Here is a 23,547-nt window from a genome sequence, read left to right on the forward strand (position 1 = left end):
TAAATTTGTATACCACCCCTCACCCAAAGATCCATAACAGGAAAATACAAAATGGGAACTCAAAATACATAACTAAAACAGAAAAAACAAACCAATAATCCTCCTCAAAAACATACTATTTAATATTATTAAATACACAGGTGGGTGAGTATGGCTGATGAGTCTAACTGTACACAAATGGAAAACACCGTCTTCTTTGTTTATTTACAGTGATGCTTTTGATGTACACAATATTTTAAAAGGCAGTGAACGGGTGGAGGGGAAAGGAATGTCATAGTGGTGGAGCCAGCAGGCAGTGGTTACCGGGCAAGAGGGGATGAGCCAGATCTCCAACAAATTGTCTCATTTTCTGGCAGACTAACTGTGTCTTTAACAGCTACACCACAAACAGAAATGCATCCGGTGCAGCCGTTCCTGGCAGGGAGGTGCAGTGATAGGGAAAACTTCACTTACTGAATTCCAGCTTGTCATCGTTCAGCTGCCAGAATTATTATTATTTCTTTGAACCCTGCAGTGACCCAAACTTGTGCCCAGCCCTTTCAAAGAAAATTGCCAGCTGTCCTGGTTGTGTCAAGATAATCCAGAAAAATAGCTATTGTGGCCTGAATAAAATCAAGCAAAGGGAAATGTCCCAAATTTTTAATACTTGAAAATAGCAACGATGCGTCTTTTAAGAAAACCTAACGGCACACCTTCCACCCCTAAAACATGCTGCCCTGTTATGTGAGAAAGCAGAGTTTCTTCCCATGAGGTAGCTGCTATACTACTTTGTTAAGAAGAATACACAGATGTTGTGATGAGGATGGCAGCCATTTTGTTTACATAGAGAAGCTCTGAATGAGGCACTGCACCTCTGCCTTCCCGCTCAAACAATAAAAAGCCATCAAGGCTGCCCCAAGATGTTTTGTTGCCCCAGGTAGAACAGCAAATGGTGCTCCCCTCCCCAAGTCAAGGTGCATTAATTTACAAGACCCTCAACAACTCGGGCTCAGGATATGTCAAGTACCACTTGATCCCTTATATCCCAGTCTGATCACTGAGGTCTGGTGGAGGGTGCCGGTCTAATCTCAGTCACATGACAAAGACTTTCTTGTTCCCGCAGGCATTTGAAGGCAGTGTTTGGTTTTATGATGCCTTTTTATTGTTTTATTCTCTTATGTGGTTCATTTTTATTCACATCACTTATAAATGCTAATGACTAAGCAGTATGCAAATACCATAAATAAATAAAGAGCTTGTATCCAAGTTTGGTTGAGTTATTTTGGCGTCTGAGACAGAAAAGGCCACAAACACAGCTCCCTGAGAGTAAAAATATAACAGCAATAAGTTGAATTACCCACAGAGTCCACAAAACGTTGTAAGAATCTAACCATAGTGCTTCAGTTGGAGGATAAGAGGCCAGGCACAAACTTTCCTCTATAACCAGGCATTTGGCCTTTAACAATCTCTGGACTTTTAGAAGTGGATGGGATGTTTTTAATGCTTTGTCCTTGGTTTTACTGTATCTGTGGAGAAGTTTTGTTTTGTTTTTGTAAGATGTTTTGTGTTGCCTTGGGCAAGATAAAATGACTAACAGATTTAAAACAACAACAACAACACTATCAGTGGGTTTTGAGTGGTCAGGGGTGAAACCTAGTGGGGATTTGGCAGGTGAGGGAGAGGGGCCTGGATCATTTGGTCACCTCTGGAGGTGGAGCCTGGGCTTTTTGTTTGCCTGGGGGGCTGAGGGGGGGGTTAGAACGTGAGAGGGGCTTGATGGCTTTTGATGCAGCAAGAGTTGCAAAATCAGACAGGGGATGAAAAGGAATGGAAAATTAACACTTGCCTTGGCTTTTCATTCAGCGAAATCCCCAAAACTGAATTTGAGGCTGCAAAACTGAATGGGCAAGTAAAATATCTGATGTTTAGCAACTTTATCTGCTACAACACATTGACACTGTTAACACGAACATAGTCTAACAAATGAGCTAAGTAAACATAAAATCAGATTTCAAGATTCTGCAGCTAAATTGGCATTAGAACATAAACCTTAGTGAAACAACAAAGAAAAGGTTAACTGGTCTCCTGGAGGATAAAAGAGTACCAGTCTGTCCGGGAACAAACTTATTCAGAAGGAGAATTCCCCAAATCAGGAAAAGTCTCTTACCCTGCCCCCCCTCAATATAGACAGCAGGTTAAACCAGATAGTTTTTGTCAGCCAAAGACATTTTGCTGCCTGAGGCAAAGGACAAGATGGTGCCTCTCTCACTCCATGTACAAAAGCTGTCCAGACTGACAGGAACATAGGAAACTGCCATATTTAGAGTCAGGCCACTGACCCTCCTAGCTCAGTATTGTCTGTGCTAACTGACAGTGGCTGTCCAGGACTTCAAGCAGAGAGTTCCTCTCCCAGTCCTACCCAGAAATGATGAAGGTTGAACCTGGGACTTTCTGCATCTAAAGCAGATGGTCTGCCACCGAGCTACGTCCCTTCCAGAAACAATCTGCCACTACTGTCGTGAACTGGCAGGGCAACGGGGAGGAGGAAGAGGATGCCGGCAAGGGGTGTAGCCGGGACTGGGACACACCGAGGCAAGCAGGGGATGGGGAAGGAGAAGCTGTTGTAGGAAGTAATCACAGGGTGACAGAGGACAATGCACAGGAACCAGAGCAGCAGGACCCATCACCGGATCCAGAGGGGGCCCTGTCCCCAGGAACACAGCGGGCTCTGAAGCATAGGGAACAGCAGGAGGGGAACTCCAGGAGGCTAAGGCAGGCACGAGCCCACAGCCCAGCAAACTAGCTCTGAAAGAAGGGGTGTGATTCCTCAGCTGGAGTAGGCTAGGAACAGGTGAGGCTCATATGCCTCATCAAGGTCAGATGCTGCAGTCAGCAGGCAAAGTATACAAGGGCAGCAGAGCTGAGGTGCTGGCTCTGCTCAACTGCCCATGTTGATGGACCTGGACTTAGGTGCTCCTGGACCTCCGTGGGTTTGACTCAGGACTGTATCCTGACTGCAGGACTTTGGACTTGGCTACTTGGATCACCCTTGAACCTCTTTTCCTGAGCTTCGGTCTTTGGATTTCGCTTGTGTGGATCAACCCTCGGACTTTGAAGTTTGGACTTGGCATACTGACTTGCTGCCAGGTAGGCCAGGGGTTCAGGGCAGTTACCGAGGCAGACCATTCACCTGCTTAGCTCAGTATCTCCTATACTCGCCAGGATTTCAGACAGGGGTCTCCCCCAGCCCTACCAGCAGATGCCAGGAACTGAACCTGGCACCTTCTACATACAAAGCTGTGGACAAAATTGGCCTACCACTGGGCTACGTAGCCCTTCCCCAGTTGAATCTTACTTCAACACTGAGCTTCATAGCTGAGCAGGGATTTGAAGCTAGTTTCCCCTTGTCCTAATCTGATACTCTAACCACTATACCACACTGACCTTCTCACATGCATGTCTTGCACCCAGGAAAATGCACTTGAGAACATTGCAGCCCCGGTGTGTGTATCTGCACTCTTTGCACCACACTTTCACCATCCCTCCATCCCACAGCAGGCGCTGTAACTCTCCAGCTGTGAGACTTCACCCCTGAAGGAGCACTCTTCCGTTGTCAACAAACCAACATAGTTAGAGGGTTTGGGTGTCCTTGTTCGTGGTCTCCTCACTCCCCAAAGTATAAACTAGACCTGGGATTTATTTCCTATTAAAATTAATATTGAACTGCCCACATCACGGAAGCCAGTGAGAGAAAAGGACTACAATCAAGTTGAGAAGAAGCACCCCTTCTCCCCCTCCACCATCTGCTTCCCATTCCCTCCCCCCCCCATCATATTTTTACCCCATGTAACTATCCAGCTTGGCTGGAGTCAGTCCCAGTTCTACCATTGGGGAGAGGGAAGCAACCGCCTCAGGCAGCAGAGAGGCACTGGAGATATGTGCCATGCCACACCCCCTACATCCTGTTGCCCTTGGGTGTGGTACAGAAAGCTGCCCTGCTGCAAATGCCAAAATAAGATTCAGCTGGAAGTACACATGGGCTGTGTGCATGTGTGTGAATGTGGGGGAGGTCTTGTCCTTCACCTCGGGAAAGGAAGGTGGGTTTCAAATCTCTGCTGGTGACCAGTGGCCTCAGTCAAGCTGTCTATTTCTCAGCCTCAGGCTGTGAACCATACATTTAAAGCACCTTTAAAGCACATGCCCCTCCCCAAGACTGCTGTAGTTTATGCCGCACTGAGCAGCAATTCCCAGAACCCTTAACGAACCACATTTCCCATGATTCTTGATCTCTCTCTCTCTCTCTCTCTCTCTCTCTGTGTGTGTGTGTGTGTGTTTTAAAATATATTTTATGTGGGTATAGCCTCAGTTGCCCAATTTGTAAAATGCAGTAGTAACTAAGTGTGATGCTGGATGGCCTATTTATTGAGCATTCATCCTGAAGCATTTGTGTGGAATTTATATGACGTGTCAAAGCAAGCATTACCCTCACAAACACTTTCCTGTGCGTTTCCTGCTCACTTTGCTTATCGCAAAAAGTGTGATCTTTTGAGGAAGTGGGTTAATTGCATATGACCTCCCAAACAACTTTGGTTGTGCAACCTGAATTTGCTGGTATGTGATTGAATCCCACCCCAAAGCGAGCAGCAGTTTGAAAATGCCCTAACCTGACAGGATCACTGCAGGGAGAGGCTGGAAAGAACTACCTTTGGAAAGGAGATAGCTTCTGAAGTTACAAAATCCCGATTCCTACCTTCGAGTTTGTTATCCTTGCTACACGGCCCCCCCACAGACAGCACGATGTGGGAGCTGAAGCTGGCTGTTCTTCTTCCACAGAGTCCAAAATATTAAACACACAACTCAAATCTGAAGGCCCTTTCAAGGCTGTGTTCTGGGATGGATAAAACACTTCGCTTAAGCAGAGCAAGACTGGGACATACCTTTCTCTGTCTCTTTGCTCTCCCCAACCCCACCCCCCTCCCCTCACTCCCCACACCATACAATGTTTGCTTGCTATTTTTGGCAGGTTCCTCAAAACTCTGCTCCGCCTATTAATAAGGAGAGTGAGAAATCCTTTTGGCCTCTGCTATATAAGGAAAGGTAGAAGGTTCCACCACAGCTAAATATACTGGAAGCTTGCAAGGGGTGGGGGGAGAAGGGGGGGAGCCACGCTTTTGGCACAGCATGTGGAAAAGAGATTGTGTCAGGACAATTCAGAGATAGGCCCCTTTGCGCACGTACAGTGTGTGTAAGAGAGAGACAATTCTCAACACGCAGCCAAGTCTGTGTCATCCAAGGGTCTTCAGCCTTCTGCCACTTCTGGCACTCGCTGTGCAGATGGAAAAGGGATGGTCCCAACATCTCACAGCTGCAAAGAGGGAGACTGCTGTCCTGCAGGCCTGTGACATCCTTCTTCACCACACTAAGGATTGCAGCCTAAACCCCTCCAGATGGATTTTTTAAAAAGTATTGTAGTGGATTGTTAAACTATGGAACTCACTTCCACATGAGGCAGTGAGAACCACCAACTTGAATGGCTTTATAAGAGGACTGGACAATTTCAAGGAGGATATCAATGGCTACAAGCTACAATGGCTATACTCTGTCCTCCACAGTTGGAGGCAGCAGTGCTTCTGAATTCCAGTTGCTGGAAACCACAGGAGGATAGAGGGCTCTTGTGCTCAAATCCTGCTTGTGCGTTTCCCTGCAGGCATCCAGTTGGCTTCTCTGGGAACAGGATGCTGGAACAGCAGGGTTGCCAGACCTCCAGAAGTGACCTGGAATCTCCAGGTTTGTCTGACCTCCTCTAGGTGGCAGGTGAACGGCTTGAATCTCCCAAGTGGCTGAAAGTGCCTTAAAAAAATATTCTTTATTAGGCATGCAGCTTGTAACCTTCAACCTGGCAAGAGCATTTAAACCCTTCTGGCCAAAAGCAAGTAGGCTAGATTAAAAACTGACTACCTAGACACCCTAAGCAGGTGAGAAGGAACGGGTCCCCTACTTCAACTGAAAGGTGGGAACACCCACTTTAGCTAAGGTTTCTATCTTAATTTGCAACCATGACCTATCTGCTCATTTGTTAAACTTTGGGTTTTTTAAAAAAATTGAATGGCATGCTCTGTGGTCCATGCTTCTTGTGCCATGCTAAATGGCATCACCAGGGTCTGCGCCCCCCCCGTAACTTCACCAAGAGTTGCCCTTCATTATCATCACCAGAGGCTGCCCCTAGGTTTCACAATTGGGTCCTGAAATCTCAGCCTTGGATGCTCCTGACCTGGCAACCCTACCCCATTGCTGAAAGTTCTGCTGCATCCAGTGGCATCCCTCTTTTTTGTAATAGCCTGCCCTCTGCTGATGTACGTGGAGCAGATTGTGGCCTTTTTACCCCCACCCCCCATTTTGTTGTTGTTGTTGTTGTTTAGTCGTTTAGTCATGTCCGACTCTTCGTGACCCCATGGACCAGAGCACACCACGCACTTCTGTCTTCCACTGCTTCCCGCAGTTTGGTCAAACTCATGCTGGTAGCTTCACGAACACTATCCAACCATCTCGTCCTCTGTCGTCCCCTTCTCCTTGTGCCCTCCATCTTCCCAACATCAGGGTCTTTTCCAGGGAGTCTTCTCTTCTCATGAGGTGACCAAAGTATTGGAGCCTCAGCTTCAGGATCTGTCCTTCCAGTGAGCACTCAGGGCTGATTTCCTTCAGAATGGATAGGCTTGTTCTTTTTGCAGTCCATGGGACTCTCAAGAGTCTCCTCCAGCACCATAATTCAAAAGCATCAATTCTTCCCCCGTTTTGGGTAAACATAAATCCTTTCACAAACAGAATTTTCACTTAGTATTACGTTGGATTCCACCCATTATTATCATTTATATTTATTTGATGCATATATACATATTATTATTTTAAAAAAGTAACTTCTTCTTCTTCTTCTTCTTCTTCTTCTTCTTCTTCTTCTTCGATTAAACACGACCATTATTATTATAATAAAATTAAACACCACTAGCTTGTGAGTTCTCTTGCTACAAGCGCCAATTTGATGTAGTGGTTAGAGCAGAGAGGAGAAATCTGTGGTCTCTTGGACTACAACTCCCAACGGTCCCTGCCAGCACGGGCAATGTTCAGGGACAAAGGGAGCCAAGTTACTGTACTGTTAGCAAAGTCACTTAAATAATGCAGAGTTCAGAGAGAATAAAAACCCTGCTAACACTTTACTGAGGAATCTGAATAAAAACAAATGTATAATTTGAGGAGAAAAGAACGAAGGGGTCTTGACTTTCTTACTCCAGGCCTTGTGCGTAGCAGGGAGATATTCAACTATACAAACAGAGGGAAAACTCCCTCAGATCCAAACTACAAGAAAGAAGATTCCACCTAAACATTAGGAAGAACTTCCTGACAGTAAGAGCTGTTCAACAGTGGAATTTGCTGCCAAGGAGTGTGGTGGAGTCTCCTTCTTTGGAGGTCTTTAAGCAGAGGCTTGACAACCATATGTCAGGAGTGCTCTGATGGTGTTTCCTGCTTGGCAGGGGGTTGGACTCGATGGCCCTTGTGGTCTCTTCCAACTCTATGATTCTATGATTCTATGAGAACTACTCAGCTAATCAGAGTGTGTGTTACCTCAGTGAGAATCATTCCATTCTGCTTGCCAACCAACACCTCCACTGTCACTGCCCCTTGGTTAGTTGCCTTATAAACCACAGAATTAACCCTTAAGTCCCACAGTGAATGATCTTTGCTGTTGCACCACACCTTTTGCTACCTTCTTATTCTATGACTGTCAGATGATCCTAAAAAAACCTGTGCATTGTACTATGACTCTTTGATATATCCGTCATAATAAGGAATGGATTGACACAGCTGCCTGCGTTTTGGGGGTCTCCTTGTGGGTGTGACAGTGGGGGCTCTCGCGATGACCTCCTGCACTTCAGACACTGCAGCTCCTGAAGCATATTACACATTTCCTTTCAAAGGCATCTCCACTTGCTAATGAGCAGGCCATTAACATCAACAGGACTGGTGCAAACTCGTTAGCAAAAACAGTCTCATTAGGGCCCAAGGATAAAGAAAGACACAGACAAGAGCAAAAGCAAGCTTTGCAACCTTGAAACCCTTTGATTTATTTACATTTGGTCACAATAATGTTTGTGTAATAAAGAAGGGTCGTGGTGTTTCCAGAGCACCAACAGTTTTTTACGATGGTAGCAATGAGGACAACAAATGCATTTTGTTGAAAATTATTAACGACAAATTGTGACCATTATTGCCTTTGCTAATTGGCAGCAGCGTCAAATGTAGTTTTGCCGCTCTATCTTGGAAACTGGAAGGCGTAAGGGAGAAAATATGATGCTGTGATTCGGAGTGGGAGACCCGTTCGTTTTGTATTTTAAGGCAAGCATTCCAACCACAGATGGGGAAACTGCGGCCCTCCAGATATTGTTATTTATTAGATTTATCACTCAACCTTTATCACAAGGTCTCAGGGTAGGTTAAAACAAGATAAGTAATATTATATTATATTAATTATTGATACGCCATAACTTTTTGTCATCATAAACAAAGAAAACATTTAATGCAATTTAAAACTAAATAAAAACAGCACACACACCATTGAAAAAGCATATTAATTCAGAAGTATAACAAGTGTGGAAAACCACATTTGGCCCAGCAGGGATCCCAGTTTGCCGCATTAGGCTGCTGTCCGCTGAACACGCCCACCTAGTGCCGTATATGATGTCAGGTGTGGGGCAGGGATAGACAAGGCCAGACCAGCTGTGTGACCAGGTTCCTCATGGAGAACTCCATTGCACAGCCACTCCCTGCAAAAGGCAGGGCTGGTCAGCTGGCGGGCAGTGAGTTCAAGCCTGCTTTCTGCAGGGATCGGCTGCGTGACAGTTCTGTCCAGGGAACTTGGTCATGCAGCTAATAATAATAATAATAATAATAATAATAATAATAATAATATATTATTTATACCCCACCCATCTGGCTGGGCTTCCCCAGTCACTCTGGGCGGCTTCCAACAAGATATTAAAATACAGTAATGCATCAAACATTAAAAGCTGCTCTAAACAGGGCTACCTTCAGATGTCTTCTAAAAATCTGGTAGTTGTTGTTCTCTTTGACATCTGGTGGGAGGGCGTTCCACAGGGCGGGAGCCACTACCGAGCCAAGCCTTGCTGACAGCAGATTTGCCAGGCTTACGCTGGAGCACAGGTTTGACCAAGCCCCTTGTGCTGCGGTTCCCTGGGGCCTGACAGCCAGCTGGATGTTTGGCACTTGAAGAAGAAGAAGATGAGTTTGGATTTGATATCCCGCCTTTCACTCCCCTTCAGGAGTCTCAAAGCAGCTAACATTCTCCTTTCCCTTCCTCCCCCACAACAAACACTCTGTGAGGTGAGTGGGGCTGAGAGACTTCAGAGAAGTGTGACTGGCCCAAGGTCACCCAGCAGCTGCATGTGGAGGAGCGGAGACGCGAACCCGGTTCCCCAGGTTACGAATCTACCGCTCTCAACCACTACACCACACTGGCTCTCACTTGGGAACTGTTGCGCAAGGGACTTTGATAGGTTGACCAATTGTCAGTCATCTGGTGTTATAATGATGCTGGGTGTTTGGCAGGTGGGTTGTCCCGCCCACCTGTCAAAGTTGGCCTGCAGGGCTGGGGGACAGAAACATCCCCCACCCCGGAAGTATAAGTGAGATCACCAAAAAAACCCTTTTTTGCCTGTTGAGGGCCATGGTGAAAAAGGAATGCACACATGAACAGTAGGAATCCTTCCTTGCAAGGGTGCAGTAGGTCTCTGCAGGGAGATTCATGGCACTTTCTGGATCCTTGTAACAAGGCAGCCCTTTCCTCACACAAGTTCCACCCATTAACAATGGGCATTTTATCGGTAGTAAGGATATGAGCCTGCCATACTGGGCTTGTGCAAAGTTTACTGAGATGTGAAGCAAAAAGGAGTTCCTACATAAAATGCTGAATTATATACCTCTCCCAACCACAACTCAACTCTTCGTCTGATTTTTTGCCCCTTTCCTTGGGTACTGCAGTGCTGAAAAATGCCTTTGCTTAACCGGCAGACTGGGCAGCCTTCGTTAATGTTCTTCAAGGACTCCACTAATTAATCAAGGTTTTTCAGCTTCATTTAGAGGCGGTGACATCCTGCGCGCTTATGCAGTTTGCTGAAGGTTGATCCCTGAAGCTTCAGCATTTTTTGCTTCCTCCTGGTGAAATCAATAGCTTTCATCTGCATCTCAGCTGCCTTCTCTACAAACAGACCGAAGCAGAATCTATGGCTGCTGCTGTTTCCCCCCCACCGCTATTTCTGCCCAGAGATCTTAATTGCTTAGAAGAGAGGTTTTGGCAAAACAGATGGGTGGCAGCGCCTTCTGCCCATGGCCAGGATGCCACAGGCTGCAACTCTGGACATAGGGCAGAAGCAGGAAGCCTGTGGCCTTATAGATGTTTCCATAGAATCATAGGACTGTGGAAAGGACTCCAACGGTCATCTAGTGCAACCCTCGGCAATGCAGGATTCGCACCTACAGCATCCCTAACAGATGGCCATCCAACTTCTGTTAAAAAACATCCAGCGGAGAGTCCTGAGGGAGTCCGTTTCGCTGTCAAATAGCTCTTATGGTCAGAAAGTTCCTCCTAATTGTAACTAAAAATCTTTCTTGTCATTTGAATCCATTTGTCCACATCCCACCCTCTGGAGCAGCAGAAAACAAGCTTGCTCCATCTTCCATGCGACAGCCCCTCAGATATTTGAAGATGGCTATCATAGCAAAGGAACAACAGGCAAGTTTGGCCTTGGAGTTCAAAGCGAAGCAGGACAAAGGCTAATAGAGTTCTGCCAAGAGAACAAGCTGGTCATCACAAACACGCTTTTCCAACAACACAAGAGACGACTCTACACATGGATATCACCAGATGGGCAGCATCGAAATCAGATTGATTATATTCTCTGCAGCCAAAGATGGAGAAGCTCTATACGGTCAGCAAAAACAAGACCTGGAGCTGACTGTGGCTCAGATCATCAGCTTCTTATAGCAAAATTCAAGCTTAAACTGAAGAAAGTAGGAAAAACCACTGGGCTGGTAAGATACAATCTAAGTCAAATCCCTTATGAATACACAGTGGAAGTGAGGAACAGGTTTAAGGATTTAGATTTGGTGGACAGAGTGCCTGAAGAACTATGGATGGAGGCTCGTAACATTATACAGGAGGCAGCAACTAAAACCATCCCAATGAAAAGGAAATGCAAGAAAGCAAAGTGGCTGTCCAACGAAGCCTTACAAATAGCGGGGGAGAGAAGGCAAGCAAAATGAGAGGGAGATACTGAAAGATACAGGAAATTGAATGCAGAGTTCCAAAAAATAGCAAGGAGAGACAAGAAGGCCCTCTTAAACGAGCAATGCAAAGAAATAGAGGAAAACAATAGAATGGAAAAAACCAGAGATCTGTTCAAGAAAATTGGAGATATGAAAGGAACATTTCGTACAAAGATTACCATAATAAAAGACAAAAGTGGAAAGGACCTAACAGAAGCAGAAGACATCAAGAAGAGGTGGCAAGAATACACAGAGGAATTATACCAGAAAGATATGGATGTCTCGTACACCCCAGGTAGTGTGTTTGCTGACCTTGAGCCAGACATCTTGGAGAGTGAAGTCAAATGGGCCTTAGAAAGCACTACTAATAACAAGGCCAGTGGAAGTGATGATATTCCAGCTGAACTATTTAAAATTTTAAATGATGATGCTGTTAAGGTGCTACACTCAATATGCCAGCAAATTTGGAAAACCCAGCAGTGGCCAGAGGATTGGAGAATATTAGTCTACATCCCAATCCCAAAGAAGGGCAGTGCCAAAGAATGCTCCAACTACCGCACAATTGCACTCATTTCACACGCTAGCAAGGTTATGCTTAAAATTCTACAAGGTAGGCTTAAGCAGTATGTAGACCGAGAACTCCCAGAAGTGCAAGCTGGATTTCGAAGAGGCAGAGGAACCAGAGACCAAATTGCAAACATGCGCTGGATTATGGAGAAAGCTAGAGAGTTCCAGAAAGACATCTATTTCTGCTTCATTGACTATGCAAAAGCCTTTGACTGTGTCGAGCACAGCAAACTATGGCAAGTTCTTGAAGAAATGGGAGTGCCTGATCACCTCATCTGTCTCCTGAGAAATCTCTATGTGGGACAAGAAGCTACAGTTAGAACTGGATATGGAACAACTGACTGGTTCAAAATTGGGAAAGGAGTACGGCAAGGCTGTATATTGTCTCCTTGCTTATTTAACTTATATGCAGAATTCATCATGCGAAAGGCTGGGCTGGATGAATCCCTAACCGGAATTAAGATCGCCGGAAGAAATATCAACAACCTCAGATATGCGGATGACACAACCTTGATGGCAGAAAGCGAGGAGGAATTAAAGAACCTTTTAATGAGGGTGAAAGAGGAGAGCGCAAAATATGGTCTGAAGCTTAACATCAAAAAAACGAAGATCATGGCCACTGGGCCCATCACCTCCTGGCAAATAGAAGGGGAAGAAATGGAGGCAGTGAGAGATTTTACTTTCTTGAGCTCCATGATCACTGCAGATGGTGACAGCAGTCACGAAATTAAAAGACGCCTTCTCCTTGGGAGAAAGGTGATGGCAAACCTATCAGCGTCTTAAAAAGCAGAGACATCACCTTGCCAACGAAGGTCCGTATAGTTAAAGCCATGGTTTTCCCGGTAGTGATGTATGGAAGTGAGAGCTGGACCATAAAGAAGGCTAATCACCAAAGAATTGATGCTTTTGAATTATGGTGCTGGAGGAGACTCTTGAGAGTCCCATGGACTGCAAGAAGATCAAACCTATCCATTCTTACGGAAATTAGCCCTGAGTGCTCACTGGAAGGACAGATCGTGAAGCTGAGGCTCCAATACTTTGGCCACCTCATGAGAAGAGAAGACTCCCTGGAAAAGACCCTGATGTTGGGAAAGATGGAGGGCACAAGGAGAAGGGGACGACAGAGGATGAGATGGTTGGACAGTGTTCTCGAAGCTACAAACGTGTCTGACCAAACTGCGGGAGGCAGTGGAAGACAGGAGTGCCTGGCGTGCTCTGGTCCATGGGGTCACGAAGAGTCGGACACGACTAAACGACTAAACAACAACAATCATAGCACCTCTCAGTCTTCTCTTCTTCAGGCTAAACACACCTCAGCCTGGATAGCTCAGCTGCTTAGAGTGTGGTGCTTATACCGCCAAGGTTGCAAGTTCAAACCCACTAAGGGACAGCTGCATATTTGGTTTGGACTAGATAATCCTCAGGGTCCCTTCCAACTCAATAAGTCTATGAATCTGTGAACTGTTCTATGAATCTATAAACTCCCTCAACCATTCCTCATCAGGCTTAGAGCTCTCATCAGTCACAGACTAACATTTTATTTATAAACCACCAACTCATTACAAAATAAGTAAGTCATAATGGGTGTACAGTTGTACCTTGGTTCTCAAACAGAATCCGTTCCAGAAGTCCATTCAACTTCTGAAAACGTTTGAAAGCCAAGGCACGGCTTCTGATTGACTGCAGGAGTTTCCTGCAGTCAATTGGAAGCCGCTTTGGACGTTCGGGTTCCAAAGAAAGTTCGCAAACCAGAACACTCACTTCCGGGTTTGTGGCGTTCGGGAGCCAAAACATTCGAGTTGCAAGGCATTCGCGAACCAAGGTACGACTTTATAATAAAATGATTAGAAAACTCATAAACACACAGAACAAATGACCAACACTGAACTACCATTAATTATCTGAAAATGCTTGGCAGAGCAAACACTGTACAGACACTATCTCTTTAAAGCACATTCAAAGCACATTTCCCTCTCAAAGAATTCTGGGCACTGTAGTTTGCTAAGGGCTGCTGGGAATTGTAACTCTGTGAGGACTAAACTAGAGCGCCCAAAATTCTTTGAAGGAAAGAATGTTCTCTAAAGGTACAGTATGTATGCATCCTAAAACCTTTTCAGCAGATGGGGAAAAAAACAGTGTTTTAGGTGCCTGCCTGATTTCCACAGGATCAGTGTTCCTTAGTGGTTCCTACACTAATTTTTTTTTAGTTTGTGTAGAAACCAAATTACTATAAGATACCAGTAACTGGGAGAGTCAGCAGGACTTCTGCAGACGATCTGGCCGGTGTAAAAGGGTAACCTGGTCCTAGGCCATTCAGGGCTTCACCCACCCACAGTAATACCTTGATGTTAGCTTGGTAATGTCCTGGCAGCCAATGCAGAACTTTCAGCGCTGGTGTAATATGCTGATGTGGAACTGCTCTGGCCCAAAGCCGGACTGCGGCATTCTGCACTAGCTGCACTTTCTGAGCCAAACTCAAGGGTAGCCCCACGCAGATAGAGTGCAGGGCTACCCCATAGGGCAGGGGCAGATGGTATGGTTAGGAGTGTAGCAGGATCAATCTTTGAGATTGTAAAGGGGCAAAAACTAAGAGCTTCCGGTGACTGAATGGGGATTTGAACCCTGGTCTCCCAGCTCCAATCCAGCAACCTAACCATTACACCACACTGCCAACTGAACTGAATGCCTCCCCCATCCCTATCAGTGGGTGCTTTAACACACACCCAAGAGGGACATGGTTTTGAACTCCCCGATCTTTCAATCTAGTGCTCTCCCTTTCTTCCAACCATGCTCATGTTAGCTACCAGAGCCTAACTGATGAAAATATCATTCAGAATAGTGTGTGTGTGTGTGTGTGTGTGTGTGTGTGTGTGTGTGGCAGCATGTGGACAATTCAGCACTCCACACCCAGTAGCATAGCAAGGTCAAGTGGTACCCCCCATTGTCACACCCCCAATTGAAATTTATTTATTTTTTTGCCTGCAAAAATGGTTTGCCTTTATTTCAAATTTTTAGGGGGAGCCAGAGTTGTTGAGCTGCTTTTTTGGCAGAGACCACGTGCCTTGCAACGGGGAGTCTGCCTGCCCCTGAGGAGGACCATTTTGGCAGCGGGAAGCCTGCGCGCACCAGAGCCTCAGCGTCTCTCACAGACGTTTAGTGCCGCACAGCATTTAGTCACCCCCATCAGAGGTGACACCCAGGGCAGACTGCACTCACCGCACCCACCTTGCTCCACCCCTGCCCACGCCTCACACAAAGCCCTTTGCCAATGCTTGCGTGCCCATTGGTCTCAGGCCCCATCTGCATTACGCATTTGAAGCAGTATATCACTTCAGACTGTCATGGCTTCCCTCAATGAATCGCAGGAAATGTAGCCTATTAAGGGTGCCGAGAATTGTTAGGAGACCCCTATTCCTCCACCCCCCTGAGCTACAATTCTCCGAGTGGCTTAAGAACAAGCGAACTCTGGGAACTGTTGCGAAGCAAAAGAGAACATGATTTCCGACCAAGGATGGCACAGCTTACCGAAGCAGTTGTCTCTTGCGTTTTAGTTTCCACACATGGAGAAATTGCAACCACAGAGTCTCTAATTGGGAAATCACAATGCATAGCCATGCAGAACAGGACTCAAGGTCAAGAGAGGCTCAAGGTGCTTGCATAGCAAAGGAATAAGGATACAAAAGTCTATGAGGGAGGAGGAGGCGACTGGCAGACCTAACACTAATGCAGGGAAGAGGAACCTGCAGCCTTCCAGATGTTGGACACCCAACTCCAAGCATCCCCAGCCAGCCTGGCCAGTGGTGAGGGGAGTTGTAGTGCAGCAAAATCTGGGAGGCCACAGGTCACCACCCCTGTACTATTGCTTTTGGTAACCATAAGGTGTTTATATTGCTGGGGGGGGGGGGAGTTTAATAGCATCTTAAAAGCGAACATATTTTTTGTGTTCATGGACCTCCTGAAAAATATTTGTAGTGGAAGTGTGCAAGAATGGTCAAGTATCAGTCCTCTTTGTTACAGTATAAGAAATATCCCTCTTTGAAGTTGTAGAAGACTCTCTATACCAACCTTTTATTTAACCTACCTTGTAGCCAGATTTCTCCTTCATCACAAAAGGATGGAGCTTTTACTTATTTTTAAAACTACCATGCAGTTTCCATGCTTGTTGCAGTGAAGGGGTTTCCTCTTGCCTCTTGCTGTTGTGCTCATGATGTCCTGCTTGTGGGCTTCCCATTGGGGCATCCAGGTGGCCACTGTGAGGACAGGATGCTAGACTAGATGAGCCAGTGGCTCTTTTTGTTTCTTTGTATACCGTATGAAAACGAGGCTGCTACTACTAACCTCTTCCCAGGCCAGTAACCTCTGGAGGCTTATTTGCAAGGCTGCTAGATATTCTGAATTAGGCTCAGGATCAGGTACTGTAGCTGCTGAACTACTAGTTTGGACCCTAGTGGAACATTTGCGGGATTACAATTCTTGTTTTTTAAACTGTTGCATTAAGAACTGGAAAGTCCTTGTTACAGCACAGCACATCCTAGCAAGAAAAAAACAACTATTGTGAAAGGAACACAAGAGGAGCCCCGATGCATCAGACCAAAGGCCCATCTAGTTCAGCTTATTGTTCTCAAGAGTTGAAAACCAGAAGCCTATAGAAAGCCTGCAAGCAGGACCTAAGCACAACAGCACTCTCTCCTCCTGCAGTTTCCAGCATCTGGTACTCATAGGAATACCATCTCTGACACTGGCAGTAGTACACAGGTATCATGACTAGTAGCCACTACAGATGGATGCATTTGTCACTTTCAGTTTCTCATTTTTCCAGTCAGCTCAGTTCTCCGTATTTTCACGTGTATGCATTTTTAAAAATTAAATACTCCACTTGAAAATTCATCAGCATTTTAGTATGCGTTTGTCCTAATCTACACATTTTTGCATGCAGTTTCCCTTAACAGAATGCATTTTGTATGTTGCTTTCGTTCATATTTGCACGTTATCCTAGAATATGAATTTTGTACCCATTACTTGGCTGGAAAACTGCATTGCAAAAATCTGAAGGGTGGATTTTGAAGGGTGTGTATGTCTCACGTTGTGCATTACATTGGGAAGGGTGGGTTAGGCAGGTTCACATTTAAATGCAAACAAAACTGAATTTCTCCCTCATCCCTAGATTAGCCATTGACAGCCTTCCTCTCCAAGTCCTGCTTAAGACTTGAGGGAACAGTTAACTAGCTGCACAGGCCTGGTTTCAGGTAATAGAGGCTCCCTTAGTGCCCGCCCCCCAGCTATCTTGTGGATGGGCTCCTCATGCAATGGTGGTAGCTCTAAGCTGCTTCCCACAACTTGCCAGCCCTGCTTTCTGAATTACACAGACTGCACCCCCAAGGCATGTATGTTAGAGAGCACAGCATAAATAAGTTGGTAGCCCCAGGGAGTTTAGGTGTGTGACCTAGAGCTCTGACAATCAGTGCCACAGTCAGGCTACCCACTCTGACCCAACTGCCTGGAAGGAGACAGTCCATCTTTCTGTCTCGTTGTGGTTTGGCAGTGACACCAATCTGAGCTCTGGGCCACACACACAAACTCGGTGAGCCCATTTTAATTCTGCTGGCCTGATCTGAACATACACAGACTGATGTGGGGTTGGCAAGACTGGCTGTGCAGCCTCAAGCTCCAATCAATGCCCCTACCCCAGTCCCCACCACCTGCTGTCATGGGCAAGCAAGTGTCATGGTAGTCACAGAAGAGGATATATCAAGAACTCTGGCCAAAAGTTTCAATATAAGGAATAATTCCTACTCAAGAGTTGAAATGAAAAACGTGTGTATTCTGCTAAGAATAACAGTTTGAAGCTAGTAGTAGATTTAAACACAACGTATAAGTATGATAGTTTTAAAGTAATGGTAAGTTTGGAAACAACGTTTAAGTGCAGAAATAATGTCGTTTCAAATATACAATGATATAATACAAAGGTACATGAAATACCAGTGCACAACAATTGTTTTATACAAGTCTCAATAGCAGTCAAAAAGAGTCCACATTATATAAAATTAGAATAAAGAATAAAGAATGAAGGATCAAATGGGGCCAAAAAGGAGTATCCGGAGTGTGAATCAGATGTACGGTTCAGTGGTAGTAACCAGGACAGGGCCCTGTTTCGGAGTACACGCCTTCTTCAGCTGGTAATATCAAAAAATATGTCAAGATAGATCAAGGTGCTTCAATCCATAGATAATAAATATAATAAATTATATACATTCTAAAGTATGTTAACACATATTATGATATTTGGTTCCATACCTCGGTTTTTTGACGACTATAAATCTGTTGGAAGTCTGTATCATTTAGTTCTTTTATGTTTCTATTTCGACATGCGTCTAGAAATAAGGATTTCCAAGAGTTATTATTTGTGAAAAACGGACATCAGTTCAGTGTTTTCTCACCTTAGATAATTGCATCTAAGTTTTCTTGCGTTTCTCTGTGCGTTTTCTATTAGGGAGTGAAATCATTGTCTTATATGTGTGTCTGTGGGAGAGGGAGGATAGGCTCTCCCTTCTTAAAGGTGTAAACAGAGAAGGGATTTAAAGTCCAAGGCCATCTATGGTGGTTTATTAGAGAAAAGAACTGTAGTCTTGATGTTCATTCAAGCCCTTGGGGGACATCGTTTCAAACAAATGAATATATCGTGCTTCCTGTTGTAACAATAGTCTATCAATATTTCTCCTGGTATATAGATCTACTTTTGGTTTCCAAATAATAAAGAAGACAAAATCCTCTTCCGTGTGTTTTTGTTGTATGTAATGTTCCACCATTGGGGCTTCTCGTATTCTGTTACGGATCCGTGATCGATGTTCATTTATGCGTAGTTTAATTGGTCTGGTGCTTTTGCCTATATATATCTTTTGGCATGGGCATATCCATGCATACACGCTATTCTTCGTGTTACAGTTACTAAAATGTTCAATCTGAAACTTGAAGCCAGTCTGTATGTTGGTGAACTCCTTTACTTGTAGTGCGTATTTGCATACATTGCAGCTACCACATTTGTAATGGCCTTTAGTTGACTTTAAATCCCTTCTCTGTTTACACCTTTAAGAAGGGAGAGCCTATCCTCCCTCTCCCACAGACACACATATAAGACAATGATTTCACTCCCTAATAGAAAACGCACAGAGAAACGCAAGAAAACTTGGATGCAATTATCTAAGGTGAGAAAACACTGAACTGATGTCCGTTTTTCACAAATAATAACTCTTGGAAATCCTTATTTCTAGACGCATGTCGAAATAGAAACATAAAAGAACTAAATGATACAGACTTCCAACAGATTTATAGTCGTCAAAAAACCGAGGTATGGAACCAAATATCATAATATGTGTTAACATACTTTAGAATGTATATAATTTATTATATTTATTATCTATGGATTGAAGCACCTTGATCTATCTTGACATATTTTTTGATATTACCAGCTGAAGAAGGCGTGTACTCCGAAACAGGGCCCTGTCCTGGTTACTACCACTGAACCGTACATCTGATTCACACTCCGGATACTCCTTTTTGGCCCCATTTGATCCTTCATTCTTTATTCTTTATTCTAATTTTATATAATGTGGACTCTTTTTGACTGCTATTGAGACTTGTATAAAACAATTGTTGTGCACTGGTATTTCATGTACCTTTGTATTATATCATTGTATATTTGAAACGACATTATTTCTGCACTTAAACGTTGTTTCCAAACTTACCATTACTTTAAAACTATCATACTTATACGTTGTGTTTAAATCTACTACTAGCTTCAAACTGTTATTCTTAGCAGAATACACACGTTTTTCATTTCAACTCTTGAGTAGGAATTATTCCTTATATTGAAACTTTTGGCCAGAGTTCTTGATATATCCTTTTCATGGTAGTCACAGAAGCAGTGGACACAATAGGTTTCTGATTGGGGCAAGTTCTATGGCAAAGTGACCCCGTGTGTTGCGGCATGCTGGTGATAGGCCTGCTCTCTCCCTCTGAGGAACACAAACTCCCCATCCCCCAACAATGTGCCATAGATTTCTGGGAACTGTAGTGTGTAAAGGGTGCCGGGAATTGTAGCTCTGTGGGGGGGGGGGGACTACTGTTCCCAGGATTCTTTGGGGAAACTTCAAAGTGATATACCGTATTTTTCGCTCTATAACACGCACCCAACCATAACACGCACGTAGTTTTTAGAGGAGGAAAATCAGTAGGCATGCCACCCGTAGGCATTCCCTCCATAACACGCACAGACATTTCCCCTTACTTTCTAGGAGGAAAAAAGTGAGTGTTATGGTGCAAAAAATACGGTAAATGTGTTTTAAATGTATGGTGTGGATGTGACCAGAGTTTGTGGCTTCTCGTGTCCACTGGGATTATGAAGAGCATGGGCTCTGATTCAGTAGCACTGATTTGGAACCTTTGGCCCTCCATCAGCACCCAAAAGCATGGCCACCAACCAGGGATGTTGGGAATTGGAGTTCAGCAACATCTGGAGGGCCAAAGGTTCCCCACACCTGGGGAACTGAAAAGCCCTACTTCCACCAGTGCTGTTGTTGCCATGTTGTTGTCACATGCCAGCATTGCAATGACAGTGCTGGGAAGGCTTGAGGACCCAAGCCTACTTCTCTGGACCTGCTTCCAAGGGGCTCGTTTAGGAATGTTGCTTCACTAAGGGATGGGGGACAACTCAGTCCTTGGTTGCAATTTAAGCAATAAGCACCCAGCACCCAACTTCTGTCATTCAGCTGGACAGAAGGGGAAGGGGTGAAAAAAGACGACAACAGTACCATCAACAACAATTCAAGGGGGAGAGATGCCCCCACAAGCTGAGCAGCATATTTAATCATCACCTTCAACAAATCAGTAGTGCAGCAATGTAAACAGAATTCAGGAGAACTTGAAAACCTGTTACACACTTGAATCAAGGATGGCCAATTTCTACATTCTCTGAGGCCATTGTAGCCACCACCAACCCACCTTAAAGAGTGGCTTGTGACCTCTTAAGTGTGTAGCATTCTCATCTGGCTACCCTCACTCCAATTACAATAATAAAGGACCACAATTAGTATTGCAAGCTATTTGACTTTGGTTTGCCAACCAGGGGCTGGATCTGGTCTCTGGGTTGCCAGCTGGCCACTCCTGACTTAGAGAGAGAGCCTGGAATTCCAGTTTGGAAATTAAAACAAAACCCTCATCATCAAAGCTCAAGAGTCTTGAAGAGTTGCCCTTCAGTATTAGATGATGGTAGCAAGGGAGGTGGGGGGTGGAGTGTCTGTCAAAGGTGTATTCACCTTTGGGGAGAGACAAGGTTTGCCAAGTATGAAGCTGGTTAGTGTTGGTGAAGAGAATGCAGGTGACAAATGAAAGTAAATCACAAACATCACCATCATACTAGTATGCATCTTCCATTGACTTTAAAAAAGGGGAGTGGGGAGCTGGATTGTACAGTGTGGAAACTCTCAATCTCTATATCAAACGAGGTGCTCAAGGGAGACTCCTGCAGTTGCTTTCAATAAACAAGAAGTTTTTGAACCTCCTTGGTAACTGGACAATTGGTGTTTCTTGTGAGAAACACACAATGAACATGTAACAAACGACAAATAAAGGGAAAGGGAATTGGGAGTGAGAAGAGGCATTCATCAATTGGGGATCAGAGGGAATAATCAATTTGATACCCCCGCCTTTGTCTCTGATACCCCGCTTTCAAACTGTGCAAATATTCTTTGTAAGATAGACAGCATATCAAATGTTTGTTTTTTTTTCAAGTGGAAGAGAAACTTGCTGTCTTACAGTGTTCCTGACTACACAAAGGGAAGGCTTCCAGTATATGTGTAGAGTGCTCTTGAACAATGCAGGGGGATAAGGGGAGTCATAGACGTGGAGGTATCACTTCTGTTCCCACCAGTGGCAAGACTAACAATAATTTAAACACACACACAAAACGGGGAGGGGGACACTTTACAATTGTAAATGTGACCCATGGGGTAAATTCTTCCCATGCCCTGGAGACAGCAGTGCTTCACATTCTGCAAGCTCGGCCTCCTATTCCTTTTTGGAAAGAAAGTACAGTCCGTGAGAGATGGGGAGAGGGACCCAACAGTCCTTTTCTGCAGCTGAAGTGCTTTAGAAAAGAACACAGTCCAAGGCATCCTGGCTAGAGCAAAGCTGTGGTTTTTGCAGTCAGAACTGTCTCCCTCCACAAGAGGGAGCGTGTGAAGAAGATGGCCATCCCCCGAGGCAAGCAGATTTTGGGGCGGGTAGCACAGGGTGTGTATTGCAGTCCTGGGCAAGATGGCGCTTTTCACAGTTTCACAGGAGTGGTTTTAAATCCTGCAGCATTTCGGAACCAGCACCTACCCTTCACAGTCTTTTGTTTCACAGCTTCTTTTGCCAAATTTCCCTTGAAGTCCAGATTCAAGTACAGGCAGTTCATTTTTTTTTTTAAGAAAAGAAAGATCTGCAGTAAACAAAAGTGTCCATGTAATACATTAGCAGTGCTATCCACAACACAGCAGGTTTCTGGAGGCTCCTTGTGCAACTGAGGAGCAGAACAGGCTTCTGAGTCATTTGCTGTCCCTTTGCGAGTGCCAGTCCATGGCTATAGGATTTCCTCCCTCTGGTTCTTCGGCTTCGGCGTCACCTGCCCGTTGCGCAGGAAACCATTCTGGTTGTGCAGCAGCTTTCCCTTCTCCCGATCCGGCCATGTAAAGATGGCTTCGTCGCTGTCTAGCTCAGATTCTGAATGCATCAGGCTAGTGTTCTGGGCCTGGGCTTTCTGTTTACTGCCTTCAAATATAAACACATAAAAAAGTAAGATAACCTATTCAGTAAGAATCTCTCTCTCTGAGTATGTGTGAGAGAGACTCCTGCTGCATATTTTATATCAGCATAAGAAGCTGGTCCACCTAGCTCAGAATCTAGGGTGGAGCACCTCCAGTCCACAGGCAATCCCATTCTGGTCCCATTTTGGCCTGCGAGGTCATTTTCCCGAAACCACACCCATCTGCCCCATACCTGACTTCGCAAATGATGTCAAGTGTGGGGCAGGTAGAGATGCAGCTGGATTGACTGTGCATCTGGGTTCCCCATGGGGGACTTGACCACACAGCCAAATCCAAAGGCTGGAAGGCAGCAACTTTAAGCCTGCTTATCAGCCACACTTGAGAGTGTCTGGACGCTTATACACAACCTTGCTTCCAATACCATTTGTGCCTGCAAAAGTTTTGGGGTGGTCATACTGCTTTGTTTGCAATAGGTGTGTTTCCTGCCGCTTTCATAACACATATAGTCAGTGGGTGGGTTTTGCTCTGTCCTGGTCTAAAAAACCCCCTTTAAAACCCTTTAAAATATCTTTCCTAGCTGCCTACAGCCTGAGCAAAGCTATCTGCCATGATGTGCCTTGAATGAACATAAGAGCAAGCTCTACCTTGGAGCAATCACTCCAGTGGCAGAATTGTGTAGGGGGGAAACAAGCTATTAAAATGGGGGGGGGGGGGGGGCAGAATCAAAGGCAGCATGCAACCCTCTGATGGCCTTGTTAGTACTTTTTTAAACTGTGTTTTTCAATGTGTGTTTCCAGAAATATCTTTAAGGATTTTCAGTTAAAATCCACCTGGAAAATGAGACTTAGTCCCACCTTCATTGAGG

The 23,547-nt window shown here is 44.9% G+C and overlaps 2 protein-coding genes and 1 long non-coding RNA gene across 3 annotated transcripts in view; 1 reads left to right on the top strand and 2 right to left on the bottom strand.

Moving 5' to 3' along the window:
- Window positions 1-4,922, bottom strand: part of LOC308482521 — a 27,356-nt gene extending 22,434 nt beyond the window's left edge. Inside the window, exon 1 of the long non-coding RNA XR_013989309.1 lies at window positions 4,730-4,922. This is a non-coding gene — a long non-coding RNA (uncharacterized lncRNA). The remainder of the gene's footprint in view (window positions 1-4,729) is intronic.
- LOC308482517 (uncharacterized protein) overlaps window positions 1-23,547 on the top strand; it is a 115,583-nt gene that overhangs the window by 38,870 nt on the left and 53,166 nt on the right. Inside the window, exon 2 of the mRNA XM_081015656.1 lies at window positions 3,000-3,126. Coding sequence (XP_080871782.1) covers window positions 3,000-3,126 — 127 coding nt within the window. The remainder of the gene's footprint in view (window positions 1-2,999; window positions 3,127-23,547) is intronic.
- The window catches only part of KIAA0319L (KIAA0319 like), a 63,954-nt gene continuing 61,101 nt past the window's right edge, over window positions 20,695-23,547 (bottom strand). The window contains exon 21 of the mRNA XM_081015642.1: window positions 20,695-22,686. Coding sequence (XP_080871768.1) covers window positions 22,499-22,686 — 188 coding nt within the window. The 3' untranslated portion in view covers window positions 20,695-22,498. The remainder of the gene's footprint in view (window positions 22,687-23,547) is intronic.

The sequence above is a fragment of the Podarcis pityusensis genome, assembly GCF_964106645.2.
Source record: "Podarcis pityusensis genome assembly, chromosome: 8".
Classification (NCBI taxonomy): Eukaryota; Metazoa; Chordata; class Lepidosauria; order Squamata; family Lacertidae; genus Podarcis; species Podarcis pityusensis.